This window comes from Microplitis mediator, chromosome 10 (assembly GCF_029852145.1).
Source record: "Microplitis mediator isolate UGA2020A chromosome 10, iyMicMedi2.1, whole genome shotgun sequence".
NCBI lineage: Eukaryota > Metazoa > Arthropoda > Insecta > Hymenoptera > Braconidae > Microplitis > Microplitis mediator.
The window spans coordinates 16199498-16219849 of NC_079978.1; the positions used below are offsets into that span (position 1 = coordinate 16199498).

At 27.6% G+C, this 20352-nt stretch overlaps 3 protein-coding genes across 3 annotated transcripts in view; 2 read left to right on the forward strand and 1 right to left on the reverse strand.

The window, feature by feature from the left end:
- The window catches only part of LOC130676557 (uncharacterized), a 28782-nt gene that overhangs the window by 5195 nt on the left and 3235 nt on the right, over positions 1-20352 (reverse strand). Inside the window, exons 2-6 of the mRNA XM_057482880.1 lie at positions 3808-3882; positions 3607-3711; positions 3304-3331; positions 1092-1225; positions 839-1011 (exon numbers count right to left, since the gene is read on the reverse strand). Of these exons, the coding sequence (XP_057338863.1) occupies positions 839-1011; positions 1092-1225; positions 3304-3331; positions 3607-3630 (359 nt within the window). The 5' untranslated portion in view covers positions 3631-3711; positions 3808-3882. The remainder of the gene's footprint in view (positions 1-838; positions 1012-1091; positions 1226-3303; positions 3332-3606; positions 3712-3807; positions 3883-20352) is intronic.
- Positions 4016-9022, forward strand: LOC130676556 (uncharacterized). The gene is made up of 4 exons (XM_057482879.1): positions 4016-4497; positions 4926-5188; positions 5266-5377; positions 8086-9022. The coding sequence occupies exons 1-4, from the start codon at positions 4434-4436 to the stop codon at positions 8367-8369; spliced, it is 723 nt and encodes a 240-aa protein (XP_057338862.1). The 5' UTR covers positions 4016-4433; the 3' UTR covers positions 8370-9022.
- LOC130676552 (protein takeout-like) lies at positions 9533-16001 on the forward strand. Its single transcript, XM_057482874.1, has 4 exons — positions 9533-9845; positions 12577-12864; positions 15365-15514; positions 15583-16001. Exons 1-4 carry the CDS (start codon positions 9671-9673, stop codon positions 15732-15734), a joined length of 765 nt encoding a protein of 254 aa, XP_057338857.1. The 5' UTR covers positions 9533-9670; the 3' UTR covers positions 15735-16001.

A 20352-nucleotide genomic window follows, 5' to 3' on the forward strand; every position in this document is an offset into this window, starting at 1 on the left:
TTTAAATGTCTACCCGGGAAAAAAAATTTAGATCTATTCAGATCAAATTAGATCTGATGTTTCAGATCTGAACAGATCTGCATTTTGACCAGATCTGTTTAGATAAAATTAGATCTACTCTGATCAGAATAGATCTACTTGGATCTAAACAGATCAAGGTAAATAAAAAACACTCTTAGATCTGCTCAGATCATATTTTTTTCCAAAGAAAAAGTTATATCAGCTCAGATCTGGTTTGATCCGTACGGATCCAATTAGATCTATTTATATTTACTTCATAAATTGATCGTTTAATCAATGTTGATCTATTTTGATCTGGATAGATCTAGGTTGATCTGTCTTGATTAGATTTGATCAGGGTAGATCTGGACTATTTTTCCCCAAAGAAAAATGTCATATCTGATCAGATCTAGTTTGATCTGAACAGATCAAATCAGATCTACTCTGATCTGGGTTTAGTATAAATTATGATCAAATTCGATCTGAGCTGATCTAATTTGATCTAATTTGATCAGAACAGATCTAAATTTTTTCCCGGGGAAATGAGTGAGAGATCTTATTTTTCGATAAAATTTTTATTAATTAAATTAAGAAAAATGTAATTTTTTAAAATTCGAACATTTAAATTAATCTTATTGGACTCTTAATTATGGTTTTATAATTAAAATTACATACATGCTTCCTGCTACTACTTAAAAATTCAGATATTACGAATTTTTTTAGGGATACTTTATTATTCAGTAATTAACTTTCACATTATTACGAAAGACGGTAAATTTTTGGCAGTAAAAATTCGTATCTCAAAGTGTCATATTAAAATTTAAAATATTAAGATTACCTGGAATATTGAGCAGCTAATGATAACACAGGCATTTTTATCGTCGCATAAAAAGGAGATCCAAGTTTAATATCTTCAACCGTGAAGTTACTTGCTCCCCTAACAAATAAATCCGTTAGTCGAACCCTATATCCGTTAGAACCACCTGTTAACGATAGCGTCAGTTCGTCCATCTGTTGACAAAATTATATAACACATGTTTTATTAAACTCGATAAATATCTCTATTAAATCATCAATTGTTTCCCACTTACCAAAAAGGGTTCAACCGAAGGTAATTCAATTTCAGGTATACCGGTCTTTAGATATGGCCGAAGATGATGTAGAGCATCAATAAGACATTTTTTTAACTGAGGATCACTTTTAGAACATTGCTTAACATATTCAGCTGCAATAAATATCATAATATTTATAATATTAATATTTATTTGTTACAGTAAGGTAAACGCCCCTATACCCGCTCACTTTTCATTGGAGTGAGATTAAATCACTCAATATAATAATAATAATAATCTTTATTTAGCAAATTGCTATCGTTCTTTTATATATTCTTTCAATTGTCTTTTAAAGCATGGAAGTCTATCTTCATTTTTTATGTTTTCCGGAAGCTTATTATACATTTCAAAACCTCTATACACTAAACATTTCTCTGCTGAGCGTGTTCTAGTGTGTTTAATATTTAATAAAAATCGATTTCTTGTATTATAATTGAGACAGTTTTCAGCTCTCGTTATTAGTTTATAGATGTAATAAGGCGCTTTACTTAGTATAACTATGTATAAATATACAACAATTATACGTCAATCTTTGTCTAATATTTAGCCATCCTAGTGCTTTTAATATACTAATAATACTTGTACTATTAGTATATAAATTAGTAAATAAAATGAAAAATCATATTTTTTTAACTTCTCGCTAAGAAAATTGAAAATTTTCGGAAATTCGGGGAGTTATTGGTTTCGGTCCGATTTGCAAAAACCGAATTTCTATCAGATTTTGACGTTTTGAGGTTCTAGGAAGCTATCCTGACTAATTTCACGATGATGTCCGAGTGTATGTATGTGTGTACGTACGTACGTACGTATGTAAATATTCATAATTCTTGAACGGATGAACCGATTTTGATCTTTGAGGTGTCATTCGACGCGGCTTGTTAATATCTTGAAGCTGTAAAAATTTGAGCTTAATCGATACGGTGCATTCGGAGATATTTCTAAAATAAAATTTTTTCAAAAATGTTTTATTTGGATAACTTTTAATTTGCTCGATGGATTGATTCCAAAATCAAATCAGCTCTAAAACTTTAATAGCCGCGTCGAATGCCGCCAAAAAATAAAAATCGGTTCATTCGTTCAAGAGAAACCGTTGACGAAAGAATTCAAAAAAATTTTTTTTTTTTGGTTTTTTTGAAATTTCTCAAAAATGACTGGATAAATCAATTTAAAAATTTTATCAGCTTCAGAATTTGATAAAACACGCCGATTGCCACCTCAACCGTCTTAATCGGTCAATACGTTTACGAGATATCGTTCATTAAAACAATAGTGAAAAACGTTTTTTTTCGGATATCTACAAAAAAATTTAATCAATCGATTTCAAAATCTACTCAGCTCTAGAACTTAATAAAACGCGTCGATTGCCGCCTCAACCATCAAAATCGGTTAATTCGTTCGCGAGATATCGTGGGGGAAAGGAATGCTAAAAAATGGTTTTTTGAAAACAATGGCACACAAAAGTATTTTTGAGCTCGAAGAGCTCGAGAATGTATTCACAATAATGTTTTCGAGCTCAAGGAGCGGGAAGTTTTGGGGCTGGCCCGCAGGGTCAACCGTTAGACCGATTTTTTTAATAGTTGTTCTTTGAAGTTTCGGGTATTAGAATAAAATTTAAGTTTGAAGAATAATGTTGATAATTAATTATTATTAATTTTTTAAATAAGCTCCTTGATTGTGCCCATAGTCGTTCACTAAAAGTTGTGGTGTACCACTACCCGATCAACACATGTCCCTATAGTCGCTCAAAGACAATATCAATTAAACTATGATAAGTTTATTGATTTGGACAAATAATTTATAAATTATACTACTTTATTCATTCATAACATAAAATTTCATGAATTTTAAAAATGTATTTAATAAGATATAGTTATATCAATTCTTAAAAAATTTGACGTAACCTAAATTTAATCTAACGAATGAACGTTAAAGTAAAAAATTCCCGGCTGAGCGCGATTTTGAAAACAGTCATTTAATTTAAATTTATAATCTATTATTAAATAATTTGATACATCATATTTTAATATATTTAGATTCACAAATAATTATTTATCAATAATAATATTTTTAGTTGCAATTATTTATTTATAAAAATTTAAAAAAAACGCCTTAAACAGTTAAAGTGAGCGACTAATGGTACTGAGCGGGTATAGAGGCTTTTACCTTATATAAATATATTTTTGTTTCTTACTCACGAGGAGATTCTGATAATACAATAACTAAAAAATTAATTAAACAAAATAAAATAAAATACATTATTTATATTTTTAAATGTATATTTGACTATTTATAACAATTTTAATATGTGTCTAGTAACAAATGTAAGCTTAAACTGAAGCCGAGAAATTGCAGATGCAAGAAATAAAATACTTTGAGAGAGGATACTTTCACTTTCAATCTAAGTAAAATATAATTATAATATTTATATTGCTATTATTATTATTAAAAAAAAAACATCATAATAAAAATACTTATTTTTATTTTTTAACTATACCTCATTATTTAAATAAATTTTCATTTTATTTAATATCTTCTTTTGCTTCTTTGTACTCTCGGACTTATGACTACATATATATTTATATATTACGTTATAACTTATCTGAAATTGCGTGTCGATTACATCGTCGTTATTTCATAGATAATAGATAATAGTATTACGAATAATACTTACATGTCTTATGTTATGTTTCATTACCTGTCTACATGCAGACTAGTTTCAACGAATGATTACTTATAGACTTCAGAAATGTATTAATTGTTATTAGAAAAGCTGTAATAATTAAATTTAATGTTGCAAAATTCATGAGTTAAAAAAAAAATACTATAAATTTAAAAATATAAATAGTTTGTAATAAATGTCAAAGTTTATTATTTGTCAAGTAAAAATAAAAATAAAAATAATGGATTTTAAGTATCGATGACAATAAATGGATGAGTCTAATGTCCATTTTATTGTTAAAAACCCAATAGAGATTTAAGTGTGAAACAGGATGCTGAGAGATATAAATAAAAATGTTTAAATTATTAGAATGAGGATTTTATTTATTTAAACAAGAGGGGGAATTCTGATAATTATGTAAGTAATGTGGACTCGAAAATTCAAAGGATAAAGAACGTATCAGAGCGGGTTTCAGATGCATTGCTGAGAGTGAAAGCGTAAGCATCAGGACTCATATGTATTTGTTGTGTCTACTAAAGCTGCTGAATCTTTCGTATAGTTGTATAGTTTCAGCGTGTTGACCGCAAGGCCAATAAAGTGTAACACAACATTACTCTAATACATTTAATAAATTTCTACTGGACCAAAATTATTTTACAAATATGTTTAAGTTCATTATTTTTAGTTTTTGTTATATGATCATTTTATGTCATACTGCAGAATTTGGTGAGTAATTAAATGAATTTTTCTTAAAGTTAATAATTCATGTATTTTGTTAATATACGGTTATAAAATTATTTAATCGACACTAATATGTAAAATAAAAAAATTAAATTCCTGTAATGATTATAATTATTCTTTATTGTAATTACTATAACGTGTTATCTATAATCAAAGTTTATTATTTTAAGTATAAAAAAAATGCGAAAAATTGTACCGTAATTTAGTTTGATTGGTAAAAGTGAAATCAACTAAAATGTTTGCGCAATTTTTATGAAATCATAAATTTTCCATTGACTTTGTATCCTTATTATTTTTATTTTATTTAATATTCAACGTATAACCAGAAAATTCTTTTAAATCACTTTAGTGTGAGCGGGAGTAGTTATTTTCCATTAATTAATCAGGTTTTTTTTTCCTCAACGTTTTCATAGAAGATGCATTTAAACATTGCCATCCAAACGTCAGTGGATTTGATTCATGTATTAGAGAGGGATTGAATTCTATAAGGCCATATTTTAAAACAGGCTTGTCGAAATATAATGTTAAACCATTCGATCCATTTTTTGCTGAGGAAGTAACAGTGACAAGAGGTTTACCTAGACTTGGTTTTATTTTGACATTGAGAAATGTTACAGAAAGTGGTTGGACAGCAAGTAAAGTTACCAAATTTGTCAGCGATTTATCTAATTATAAAGTAAAACTTATTTTTTATAATCTATCATTTTAAATTAATAATTTTCTTATTTTAATTATTTTAATTTTTTTCTTTAGGTTGTTTATACTCAAAGTTTTCCAGCAAAATTTTTGAATGGTGATTATGAGTTTACTGGTAATTTATTAGGTCCCAAGCTGACAAATAAAGGAAAATTTACTCTCGATTTATGTAAGTAATAAATTTTAATCTGATTTTTTAAAATTATTATTGAGTTATTTTGTCCGCGACAATCTGACGCAAAAATAAATTTTACTGTAAATGGAAAATTAGTCGAACATCAGTACAAGGAAAAAAAAATTATTGACTAAAAGTAAATATTTTTGATCAAAGAAATTTTTTTTGAAAACCTCAATTTTCTCGGATAAAGTAGAAATTTCCTCGGACCTAGACAAATTCACTTCGCTCAAAAAAACCTTGACCTGGTTCCCGAAAACGTTTGTCTTCCAAAATATTTTCTTGACTCAAGATAATTTTTTTTCTGTGTAGTAAAGTGTATAATTCCTTTTGTTTAAGAGTGTATTCTTACACTACATGTTTACATATACACACAATTACACATTTATTTATTAAGACTACAGGCATACGTTTCGTTTCATTCAAAATATTTGTAATAAATTAATTTATAAATGAGTTGATTTTCGAAAAAATGAATAAAAAAGTTTGAAAGCTACCCGTGTAAAAAAAATTATTAAAAAAAGGTTATAAAAGTGTTGACTATTCTGAACTTTAAAACGTGACACAACGACGAACTTGTTTTGAACGTCTTTTAAACTTTTGAAAATTCAAGGGAAAAATTAATAAATGTCCTAATATTATTAAGATATGCTAAAACGAAAAATGGTCATATATAGTTCGAAATCCGTTTTTTTCTGAACGTATTTTGCACTGAAAAATGTTAATTTGTAGTATTAGGTCAATTGTTTTTTTCTGTGCATTTTTAGAAGTTTGAAAATAGTTTAAAAAAAGTTCGTCATTGTGTCAAGTTTTGCAGTTTAGAATAGTCAACACTTTTTTGACCTTTTTTCAACAATTTTTTTTTACACGGGTATGGCGTACAACTTTTGGTCAATTAGTAAATGCACCCGTGTAAAAAAAAATTGTTAAAAAAAAGTTAAAAAAGTGTTGACTATTCTGAACTTCAAAACGTGACACAACGACGAACTTTTTTTGAACGTTTTTTAAACTTTTGAAAATTTAAGAGAAAAATCAATTAGTATCCTTGTATTATTAAGATATGCTAATACGAAAAACGTTTATAAATACTTCAAAATTAGTTTTTTCTGAACATATTTTGCACTTAAAAATGTTAATTTGAGGTATTAAATCAATTGTTATTTTTTGTGCATTTTCAGAAGTTTAAAAAACGTTCAAAAAAAGTTCGTCGTTGTGTCACGTTTTGATGTTTAGAATAGTCAACACTTTTTTAACTTTTTTTAAACAATTTTTTTTATACGGGCAATCCCGAGTCAAAAAAGAGATTCTAGTTTAGTCCTTAAAAGCCTCAATTCCTTCGATGTTTTATTTACCGCCCAGAAAGTATCTCTACTTTAGAACTCAAAATCCTCAATGAGAAATATGAGGTCTAAATGCGAATAATTTATCAATTTTAAATTATAACTAAGACCTCAAAATCCTCAACGAGTGAAAAGTTATACTTCGGACTTTGAAAAATTTTAGATAAAAAAGGGAGGGGAGAGAATACGTCGGATGAGACTTTTGAGGTTCAAATGTGGATAAAATTATTCCTGTATGTTTTGAGTATTTTGAGGCTCTAATCTAGATCATGTTACCCCAATTTATTCCTCAAAGTGGTGAAATTGGTCGTTACTACTACTTTGAGGACTAAACTAGGATAACTTTCTATACTGTTGTCAATCTTAAAATTATAAATTGATCCTCAAAAATCTCATTGAGAACTTTGAGACTTAAATTTGAATTTGTTTTTTGACTCGGGATGCAAGCAAAAAGTGAAAAATTTAAATGCCAAAATCTGCTCTATTTAATGGTTAAAAATTTTTGATTAACGCAATTTGGAAAGAGATTGTTATTTTTTATCTGTGTCCGTAATTTCATAGAAAAGTGGGTTTACAAGGATTCTATCTCAATTTAAAAAAAAAAATAGCAATGGAAATTATTAAACAATCTGAAATGAGATTTTGAAATCAGCCAATTAACGATAAAGTTAATGATAAAATAATTTTTATTAAATTAATCGATTAGTATCCAGTAGGATTCAAATATCAATTGCAGAAAAAATTTTTAAAACCGGTTAAATAAATTTATAACATCGTTTAAAATCAATAAAAAAAATGATTATTTTTTAGCGAATCCTGTTTTTTGTAATTTTTAATTTTGATAATTTATAAAGATATTTGATATCTTAAAGATCTTTAAAATGTTAATTTAACAAAGAGAATTCAAAAGTTCGAAGAACTCATAGACAGAATAAAATTTAAAAGCTAGCTCTCAGGGTCAGTTAAGGTTGTTCGGACATTACTGCGACATTTAGATAAAAATCTGAATTTTTAGTATGTTATTAATTTATATCAAATACGTATGAGTGAATTTTTTCAGGTACATCTGACGAAGAGTTTTCGCGTTATTAATTATTGAAATATCGTAATTTAACATACAGAGTATAGGAAACGTAGACGAAATGCCCTTGTATCGAGTTATGTAGTTGCTCCTTAGAAAGATAAAAAAACAAAACTTTTTTCTTTATTAATTAACTATCGTAGAATACGTTAAAAATAATTAAAAAGTGTTCTGACGAATGATTTTAAAAATATTTTAATAAGAAGCACAGAAAATTCACAAAAATATCCACCCGCCATGATGAAAAATAATGATCTGATGATCTTTTTTTTATTTTTTAGATGATTTGATTCAAACAACAACTGTAACAAAACAACCAGGAGAAAAATTAAAAGCGCGTATTGAAGTAGAGACAATACGAGATTTAAAATTACATATTTCAAATCTTTTGCAAGGACGTCTTGTTTTAGAAAATTTCATGGATACAATAATAAATGGTGCGTGGCAACCAGGTTTTGTTGTAACAAAAGGTATAATTAATGACCTCGTGTCAAATGCTTTTACTAAAATATTTGGTGAGGCTTTTCAAAATTTTCCATTTGAAAAAATAATTAAAAATAAATAAAGAAATATTTACTTTTAATAAAAAAAAAATAAATTTGGAAAATTTTGTTTGTGATATATATTTTTAAATATATATTTAAATTAGTGTTTTAAAAATAAATACATTTTTTATAATTATTTATTTAAAATTTTGTATCGATATCATTGAGAAATTTTTACAAATAAGTACAAAATGTAACCTACATATACGTAATTAAAAAAACTTGTCGTTAAGCGAATTGCCTAAGTCATGTACATACATTTTTTCGCATTTACTTGTGTTACTATACACGGAAAGATTTTTAAAATAATTTTAAATAAAAAATTTTTCTAATTATCTGCTTTGTTTTTCTTTTCGAAAGATAAGTGCCTGTAATTATTGTTTGAAAGAAGAAATAATCATATATTTTTAGTTTTTTTTTTTAATTGGTAGTTGCTTACCTTGAAGTCCCGATAGACTCAAAGGTCTTTGACCCGTTTATGACTAGATTAAATCTCAAAGTCTAATTTATATTAAAATAGTTGTTCACTACTATTAATATTAATGAGAAAAATGTTTTTTTATTTCAAATTATATTTAATTAGCATTGTCATTATAAATATTTCTGTGTTGACAATTCAAAAATTATTTCTTTGTACAAATTATGTATTAATTTTATTTTTAAATTATAAATTTTTTTGGTGTATTAAAAAAAAAATTTAATTAATTATTGGTACCAATATCCATCTTTTTATTGCGTATTTTTAATAAAGCATTGTTTGATTTTTCAGTGCAAAGTTTACATATTTTATGGAAAAATTTTAGTATTATACATTTAATTATAAAATTGTCCTTAAAAATAAATATAATAACATCAAATTGGATGTATACAATATATATATTAACTTTTACTTTTATATTAAAGAATGAAGAAAGTATTTAAATAAACAGGACAACTTTACGGTTGTTGAACCTCTGCGAAAGTTTAAATAAATAGCTGAGAGAGAAAGATAAATATATAGAAAGAGAAAAAAAATAAATAAATAAATAAAATACCAACGATGTTTCTGTTTCAATTACTGTGCTTGGTTATTATATGGTCAGAAGAAGAAAGTTAAGAGGAATTGACGATTGTAAACCCCACTCTTTCTCTTTTATGGTATAGAACTTAATACCATAGCGGGGGGCAATGTCAAGGTGCTATAAGTCTCATCGCATCAACCACTAGCTGGTCATTTGAGACGAACAAGTTTTATCTCTTCAACGTAAATTCATTTATGCTTAGCTCTTTAAATATATATTTTTTTAAAAATATTCACTTTTTTTTTTTAATAAGTTAAATCATGAAGATAAAAAAAATTTTTTGTGCTGTCATCTTAGTTTTTTTTTTATCGGGGATAAAAGTTGACGGAAAGTATCGCGGATTAGAATTTTTGGACCCTTGTTCAAGAAGTGATCCAGAATTGGAAGCATGTCTTGCAAGATCGGCTAATGTATTGAGCGAGCGCTTTCGATATGGTAAGAAAATATTTTTTTTACAAATTTATGCATTGCACAACTTAATTGTAAAACAATGAGATGCATTTTACTAACGCTTACTTGGTCCCAGCTGATTCACTCACGTAAAAAACGTACCTTCATTTCTAGAAATGTGTGCAACTGGAACGAAATTTGTGTCATTTGAAAGATTCATTAAGAATAAAACGAATACAATTTTGAGTTCATTCTTTAATAGTAAAAATTGAAAAATTCAAAATTGTGAAAAAAGTCCGTCAATATGTACGGATGTTAGTAAACATAATAAATTAAAAAATATACAATCGATTGATCTAAAAACATGATCCTGAAATTGACAGACAATTCAAAATTTTCGGATTTTTTTTTCTACAAATCAATTACAAAAAAAAAAAAAAACTAAAATTATGCACATCAAAAAAATTTTAAAAACTATAGGTGCATATTTTTGAAATATTTTTTTATTCATAATTTATCTTTAAAAAAAAAATTGATGAATTATTAGACGTCGGCTATTTTCAGTATCATTTAAAAACCACTAACTAAATTTTTTTTGTTTAATTGCAATTTATAAAAAATTAAAACTGGCAATTTGTGAAAAAAATTGAGCTGCCATTTTTTATTTTTTGAATGAGCAAGTGAGTTGCGCACGTTGTGATTTTCCAACTTTTTTATTCTTTCATACTAATTATTTATAAAAATAAGACAGTAATTAATTTTATAAAATAATTTTTTTTTTAAATCACTGCTTTAAATGCCGGTACTATTTATTTATTTATATTTTTCATGAAATACAATTTTTTAATTATAATTATAAATAAAAGTTGAAGAAAAAAAGATTTATTTATTATTTAAATTACTAGTTGAGTTATCGTTGCAAAATAAATAAATTGGGTTTAAGGTTTGATAAAAAAAATTTTGAAATATTTAATTCCGATGAAAAATAGTAAAACAGAAAACATGCATTTTTTTTTTACTTTTATTTTTTTATTAGGATAATTTTTACAAAGTATATATTATTATTTAAAAAATGTAAATATGTTGATGTATGGTGAAATGAACAACCAGGTTATAACGGTTTAAATCGTCAACTCAGTGTCCCACATTCCGTTTATGATAGCTTCAAAGCAGTGTTACTAGTAAAATAAGTAACCGTCAAATAAAGAAGAAATGAATATCAAGAAATCTATGTTAAGGTATTTCAAATAAATAATTATTTGAAATTATAGTCCTTTGGAGGAATAAAAATTCTTAATAATTATGAATTTCATAGGAATTCTTGCATATATATTCCGCCTATTACACGATTATGAACTTGATATTAAATTTCAATGATCATATTATAAAAATAGTTACGAGTAACCTGCAGTCACTACGTGACTGCCTAAAAATCATTACTAAATTTATAAAATACGCAGAAAAAAAGGATTTCTTGCCGCAACAAAATTTTAATTTGCATCAAGAAATTTTATGCATTATCAATTAAATACAAAAATTGTCTTGGGGCGAGAAAAGATTTTTTTGGTCAAGAAATAATTCCTTGCATCAAGTAATTTTTTCTAGTTCTAAATAAATTTTTGTTTTCAATTCACAATGCAAAAAATTTATTGGGGTAAGTAAAAATTTTCTATAGGCGAGTAAAGATTTTTTGTGTCAATGAATCCTTTTTTTTTCTACGCACACTTTTTTGGCTTTGAGAAGCTTCCTAATACCAAAAGGGAGTAAAAAAATCTGTCATTTTGGAATAAGTAACGCGATATAAATAATATAGCTATATATTAAGTGACATTCAGTCATATTTAGTGACAGAATAATTAAAGTATTAATTTATTTAAAGAAAATAAATACGATCGCCTTTTTTTCCCGCGTAATTTAAATGTAATTCGAATGATATAGATAAATCTATTTATCTCAATACTTGGGAATTAAAAAGAGTTTAAACTATGAAAAGGCACAAATTCAAGTCAAGACCTATCTAATGATACCAATTTAAATAACATTCACTAATTCTGTCATATAGATATGGCGGGAACAAAATTTTCCTTATTCTGTTAATAATATAGATAATACAATCAAAAAATGATTAACTTAAAAATATCGATTAAACGATTTTTAGAGTTTAATAGTATATTTTACACCTCGGGCAGTAAAGTAAGAAATGTCTCAGATCTCATGTAATTGTTGGCCGAGGCGAAGCCGAGGTCAACAAACATGTGATCTGAGGATTTTTTATTTACTGCCCAAGGTGTAAATACTATTTTTCTCCTCGACGGAGGCGGAAAGCGGAAACTTCGTTTCGCACAGCGGGAGAAAAGTTGACGCTTTTCGCCCGGAGGGGAGAAAAAATTATTCTCATAAAATGTGTTGGATAAAAATTTATATTGAAGATCGTAATTTTTTTGTGAGCTTAATTTTCACGTGTAAGAATTTTTACACAGAAAAAAAGGATTTCTTGACGTACAAAATTTTTACCCGATCCAAGAAGTTTCTCATTTTCTTCCAGAAATTTTTTGCCTAATGAATTGAAAACAAAAATTTTTTTGAGGTGAGAACAAATATTTTGGGGTGAAAAAAAATTTCTTTGTTTTCATTTCACAGTGTAAATTAATTTTTTTTTTACATGGACACACTAATAACATTTATTTTATAGTAAAGTGATGCAATTATTAATTAAGAAGAAGTGTTGATTAATATAAATTCTAAATTCACTGAGATATTTATCTATTTTTTTTAGGCCTACCGCAGTTAGGATATCCAGAAGTTGAGCCAATAGTATTAGATGAAGTTCATATATCTTTAGGTGGTGGTCCAGACGGATACAAAGCACAATTTCGTGATGTTGCAGCAAGGGGAGTTTCAGCATTAAGAATAACTGGTTTAAGAACACGAATAACTGATGATGAAGTACAATTGCAATTAGCCCTTCATATACCAAGAATTAGAGCAGCTGCCAAGTATCGATCAAGTGGTAAACTTATTCTTGTTCCGGCTAGCGGTGCTGGTGATTATTGGGGTGAATATGGTAAGTTTTATTTTTTATTAATTAACGTTACAATTAGAGAAAAAAAAGTATGTATTTTTATATTTTTTTTTCTATTCATCGAATGAATATCCATTTTATTGTTTACATTTTTGAATTAATTGTTGTTATTAAAATTTTTTTAATTATTTCGAAAATCTATCATAAGCAATTAATTTAGTATAACAACTATTTTAGAGTTATATGGAATGATTGGGACACAATAGAATACTAAAGAAAAAAGAACATATTTTGTTTGTTTTAGTTACTGTTCATACTTTCATTCGTTTTATGTTTAATTAATTTGCAATAATTTATAAATATTTTTAATAAAAGAAAAATAGTATTCTTAGGCGAGAAAAAATATATATTAGATAAGTAATCGGCCAAAGTCTGAAATCATGTTTTAGTCCGTGCCGAGCACTATATGTATTTTTAATATTACTTGCATTGGTGAGTTTTTATGATTGGAGTAAGTTGAAACATGCTAATTTCTGACTGATAGTGCGGTAAACAATTAACGGTGTATTTAAAATATGAAAATTTAAGTAATTTAACGAGAAAAACAATGGCATTTTATGAATTTAACAATTGTTGTTATTGAAATTGTTTGGTTGGTTATTAGAATGTCATAAATATTTAGAGATTTAAAATAAACAAATGCGCTTCTGATGAGGATAAAATTAAGTCAGAAAGTAATTTAACGAGCAAAAACTAATGAGTTTCTTTTTCAAGAAGTAATAGTTGAATTGCTTATCCCAAAATGCTTATTGAAGAACTAACTAAATTATGAGTTTTTTACTAAAGGAACACGGAGAAAAATTTTGGCTCGAAACCTACCAATTTTTATTATGCTGTCAACCCAACTTGAAACAGGAAGTGAAGTACCCAAAAAATTATTATGCTCGTAAAAACAATTATTATGCTTATACGAAAAATTACTATGCCGCATCACAACTATTACAATGTATGAAAGTAATTGTTATTAAATCTTATCGATAAGTGTCTCGCGCGTAGTAAGTATTATGATACAACATAATAATTTTTTGGATGCTTCACTTCCTGTTTCAAGTTTGGTCGACAGCATAATAAAAATTTGTAGGTTTCGAGCCAACATTTTTCTCCGTGAAGATACTGATCAGTTTCCACCCGCTACTGCGCATTGGTCTGATATTGGCTTGTTTCGACTGGCAAAACAGAGATTAAAACTCCCAGTTTTAATGTAGGTGGTGCGAAAACTGATTTATTCAAAGTTAGATTTAATTTAAGATTAAACTCGTTTATTTTGAGATTTTTCGAATCTACTAGGAACCCGAGCCAAAAAACAAATTCGGATTTAAGTCTCAAAATTCTCAATGAGGTTTTAGAGGATCAATTTAGAGTTTTAAGATTGACAACAGTATTGCAAGTTATCCTAGTTTAGTCCTCAAAGTAGTAGTTACGACCTATTTTACCACTTTGAGGACTAAACTGGAATAACCTAATCTGGGTTAGAGCCTCAAAATACTCAAAACATAAAGAAATAATTTTATCCACATTTGAACCTTAAAAGTTTCATTCGGCGTATTCTCTCCCCTCCCTTTTCTATCTAAAATTTTTCAAAGTCCGAATTATAACTTTTCATTTGTTGAAGATTTTGAGGTCTTACTTATAATTTAAAATTGATAAATTATTCGTACTTACACCTCATAGTTCTCATTGAGGATTTTTAGTACTAAAGCAGAGTTACTATCTGGACAGCAAATAAAACATCAAAGGAATTGAGGCTTTTGAGGACTAAACTAGAATTTGTTTTTTGCCCAGTTGTTATGCCATTTTTTTTGTTGGTTACCTCAGTGCATTCATAGTGTCTTTATAAAAGATTTAATCATTACATTAAATGTATTAGTTTACAGATAAAAATAATAGAAAAAATTCTTTATTCCATTTTTTTTTTTACGCTAATGCTGGTTACAAATTGCAGTGGATGTAGAACCCAATAGCTCTATCTCAACACCATTAGCTTTTAATTCATTTGTTTCAACTTGTCATTGACCATAAAACATAAAATTTTAAACCATAGGTACACTTTCGTGAAAATTACAAGAGAGTGTAACAGGATAAAGCACTTTTTAGAACGTATAATGTTAGTCTTTGTCTCAAATAATCTTATTTTATCCCTTGTCACAGAAAATATACTGTTTCATATTTTTAAATATAAATGTTATTGTATAATAACCTCTAAATTTAATGTTTAAATTATACCCTTTAAATAAAAAAATCGGGGTAAGTCCAGGCGGCGTAGGTAAAAAACACATTTTTTGTGTTTTATAAACTTTTCAAAATTAATACTCTGAACAAACACAGTTTACCTCGCTTTGATACCAATATTATTCCGCCTTACACCGATTTAACACCGGTGTTATTTCATTTTAACATCGCGTGGTTTTAAACTGAGTCCATTTTTAACACCGCTCTTTTTATAGTGTAATAATATTAATAGAAATTATATTTTCATTTTTAGATGGAGTTAAAGCCAAAGTATTTATAAGAGCTAAGCCATTCTCAGTCGAAAACCATAAATATTTGCGACTGCAACAATTGAAAATGGATTTCAGTGTTGAAAATATAAAAATGGGGGTCGAAAATGTTCATGGAGGCAATACAATATTACGTAAGTATATTATAATAGATTGATTTCTGCACACTTATAAATTATTAAATATATTTTAATTTTTATAGAATCGGCATTGAACTTATTTATAAATAGTAACAGTCAAGATCTCTTGAAAGAAATGAAACCTGATTTAAGACGTAAATTAGTTCAAGTTATGACTGCTTTTGTAGAAAAATTATTTGCTCAAGTGCCTTATGATGCTTGGATCACAGATTAAATTTCATTAATTTTTTTTATTATTTTTGTTTTTTATAATTATATAACTAAATCATAAAAAAGCTTTAATTTTAATTATTTATTTTATTACTATTTTTACCAATGAAAGTAGAAGTACTGTTTCTTTTAATAGTCTGATATTATTATTGTTATTAATAATATTATATTAATGTAAGTTAGTAGAAAATTACCTTTAAGTATCAGTATTTGATAAGAATATTATTTACGTATATGTATGACTTGACTTATATATTCAATTGTTATCAATATAAATTTTATTATTTAATTAGTGTTACTATACATTCATTTTTGTATTTGATACATACATCAAAAAATATATAGAATTTTTAAAAATATAAAATATTGCATTAAAATTTATTTGAAAAATTATTTTAATTGTAATTTAATAATTAATCATTTTTAATGATGATACATTGAATCGTTTATTTGAGAAACCCCATAAGTCAAGAAAACAAAATTTTTCAGGAAACACAAAAAAATTTTTTTTGGAAAAACCTGACATTAAAATAATAAATAAATAATTGAATACAATAATGTTTGCGTCTCTGGAAAAGATTCCAACAAGAAAAATTTAATTTTTTAAGTGAAACTACTTAAAAAAATCATTTAAAGTTAATTGACTCATGGGGTTTCCCAACCAAACGGAAAAAAAAGTTATAAAATCATTGTTTTTTCAAATCTACTCAAATCATTTATTACACTGATAAAATGAAGTATTAAATATGTATTTGAACTCTGAAACTCAGAAATTACAAAAAATTATAATTAATTTAAACATTTTAATTAGTCATATAACAGTCAACAATAAAACAACATTTGAAATTAATTTCCAAAAAAGCGCGAATTTAAAAAAAAAAAAAAAGAAAAAATGATTTCTGTAAAACTAAAACTGCATATGTTTATTTGAGTCATTGACTCATGGGGTTTCTCAATTAAATGAAATAGCTGTCACCCCGTTAATTTTTTATTAAACGCTGATTTGGTGCATATTTTGATTTATTTCTATGGAGGGACACCCAAAGAACCCAAAAATGCAAAAAACCCAATTTCGTAAAAAACATGACTTATGGGGTTTCTCAAATAAACGATTCACATGTATTTTAAATTTTTAACTTCCCGCCATGAAAATTAAAAATTTTCAAAAAAAAAGGAAGTTATTGGTTTCGGTCCGATTTTCAAAAATTGAGTTTTCATCAAATTTCGACATTTCGAGTTCCTAGGGAACTGTTCCAACTATTTCCAGATAGAAGTCCGCGCGTGTGTGTGTGTATGTGTGTGTCTGTGTATATAAACTTTTTTAGTCTGACGATATCTTTGAAACGAATCAATTAATTTGGACGGTTTTGGCAACAATCGAAAGAGCTCACCATGACTTAGAACTTATTATTATTAGATTTTAGAGTCGATCAGTAAGGTAGTTTACAAGTTATACCAAAAATAAAACTAAATTTTTAACTTCCCGCTAAGAAAATCGATGATTTTCAAAAAATTCGGGAAGTTATTGTTTTCACCCCGATTTGCGAAAGTCGAGTTTTCATCAGATGTCGACGTTTTGAGGTCCTAGGAAGCTATTCTGACTATTTCAGAATGATGTCCGAGTGTGTGTGTGTGTGTGTGTGTGTGTGTGTGTGTGTGTGTGTGTGTGTATGTGTGTGTGAATGGTCTATAACTTTTTAACTAATGAACCGATTTGGATGTTTAAGGTGGCAATCGAAATAGCTTGTTGGCCGTCAACTTTTCTAAAAATTTCAGATCATTTGATCAAGTAGACTCAAAAATTTTGGCGAATTACGAAAAAAAAAAAATTTTTTTTTTTAGTTTTTTATTGATTTCTCAGAAACGAGTTGAACGATTGACTTCAAAATCTAATCAGCTCAAGAACTTTATAAGCCGCGTCGAATGCGACCACATCCATCTCAATCGGTTAATCTGTTCGAGAGATATCGTTAGAGAAAGAAATGGTGAAAAACGGGTTTTTCCAAATATCTTCGAAACCGTTGAACTGATCGTTTTCCAATCTTAATCAGCTCTAGAATCCAAGAAAAACGCGCCGATTGCCACCTCAAACGTCAAAATCGGTTGATTAGTTCAAAAGATATCGGCGCTGAAAAGTTAAAAAAATAACATTTTGTTATTTTTTCCGGATAAATCAAAATATAATGTGCTCAAATGTGTCTGAAATCATACCAACTCTTTCTCTTTATAGTCTCTTTCGATTATCAGATAATGTCATATAACTTGTTCCTTAGTTTTAAACATATTGTCAGCAAAAAATTGGAAAAACCCAGTCTTTAATGTATTTCTCGGATATTCCATATATTATTGCTATGACCTAAGTCAAAACTCATTCAAATTTTGATTTTGATAACTGGCATTGATTTCTGCCGCAATACATTTATTTCAGAGAACATAAATCGGGAATTAAAATTTAAAAACCGTTCTTCATTAATGATTTTCGATTCTTAAATTTTTAAACTTTAGCATAGAACGTCACTTGTTAGAGCTTGAAAAGCTCATAAAAGAACAATTCCAAGCAATAGGATTTTCGAGCTCGAAGAGCTCAAAAATGTATCCACGACAATGTAGGTTGTATCCACGACAATGGAGGCTCCTTGAGCTCGAAAACAGCGGGAAGTTTTGGGGCTGGCCCGCAGGGTCAACCGATAGACAGATTTTTTTTTTTGGCTAACGGTAACTGAAGATTTTTTCTATTTACTTTCAAAATCATTAAAAAAAAAAAAAAAAACGCCCCAGCCGTTTTTTGAGTTCAAAGAGCAAAAAAGTTACCCATAATAACGTTTTTGAGCTTCTAAGCTCTCAGGCCCAACCGTTTCTCAGATTTTTTTATTTTATATTAATTATAAAACTTTCAACTTATTAAACAATAAATTTGAGAAAGATTTACACCGGTGATGATAAAGTGAATTTATAACATAAAATTATTGCTTATAACATGTTAGATATGTTGACGCCCATCATAAACTTTATGTTTGGATCCGGCAACTCGATGAAATGACTATTTGATGCACGATAATGTTATATAAAATATTATGTCATAAAAAATAGCTACTCTGAATAATACTTTACAATACGGTATTTTTAATTTATTTAGTATTTCACCTATTAATTAATTGATACAGGATGTAGCTATTTTTCGATTATTTTAGTCTGTACTGATACATGAAACTACTGTAGATTTAACTAATGCTTTCTAAACCATCAAAGATTTAATGTCGTTAGTATCCACTTATTCTAAACAATGTTACATTTTTATTTGTGTAATTACGTAAAATCACAAGCGAATTTTGTCACGTGAACTTAACTGTTATTCTAACATGAAAACACTCATTCTTCACGTGCAACAGTAAATAACATTAATTATTATTTCGCATAATTTTACATTCGTGGGAATTTCCATTATTTTTTCTTTCCTTTTCATTTTTTAAATTTATTTAAAATTTTAGCGTTATTACTTATTACAAATATACTGATGTATGTTGCTCATAATTTAACTTAATTAAGAAATTTATTTATATATTGTATTTATAGAATTTTATTAAAATCCCATTGATAATTATGAGAGCTTAAATTAAAACAATCATAAATTCTGAGATGAAGAATATAGACTATCGGGTAAAATATATATACAGCTATTATAATTACAACTAGTTGATAAAAATGTTAATTAATCCAAGTAAATATTTAATTCAATAATTAAAGCTTAAAATAATAATATACAGTCAAGCTGAGTTACTCGGTTCAGTCGAACTACTTTGAAGTTTCCTTATAAAGTATATTCAAGATTTTTTTTTTATAATTAAATTCACTGTAAAAAATCACCGGGATAAGTCCAAACGGTGTAGGTGTTAAAATCCGCGGTGTTAAATTTCAACACCGAAAGCGGTGTGAAAACAACGCCACCGCCGGTGCAAATATTCTGTACCGGTGTTAAAAAAAATTCTCCGGTGTTAAAATAACACCGCTGCCGGTGTAAATATTCTTTACCGGTGTTAAAATATTTTACTTTGTGAATATTTTTGCTTACTCGATCACTATACTTGTTAATAAATGATATTCTTTATTAATTTTCATAAAGAACTGACATTTTTTGTGTTTTATAATCTTTAAAGTTAATACTCTATAAGCGGACGCAATTTACCCCGCTTTTACACCGGTATTACTCCGTTTTTACACCGGTTACCCCGCTTTTACACCGATTTTACTCCGCTTTTACACCGGTTACTCCGATGTAACACCGGTATTTTTAACACCGGTGAATTACTCCTCCTACACCGGTGTAATTTTATTTTAACACCGGGCGGAGTTAAAATAAGTCCATTTTCAACATCGCTCTTTTTACAGTGTAGGTACACAACATGGAAAAAAATAACTAGGTGGGTCACCATGAAAAATCATGTTGTGGTTACATGACAATCGTGTTGCGGTTACATGACAAACCATGTTGCCCCAACATGATTTTTCATAGTGACCCACCAAGACTGGTTCATGTTACACCACCTAGTTATTTTTTTCCGCGTACACTCTAAAAAGAGCGGGGTTAAAAATGGACTCAATTTAACACCACGCGGTGTTAAAAT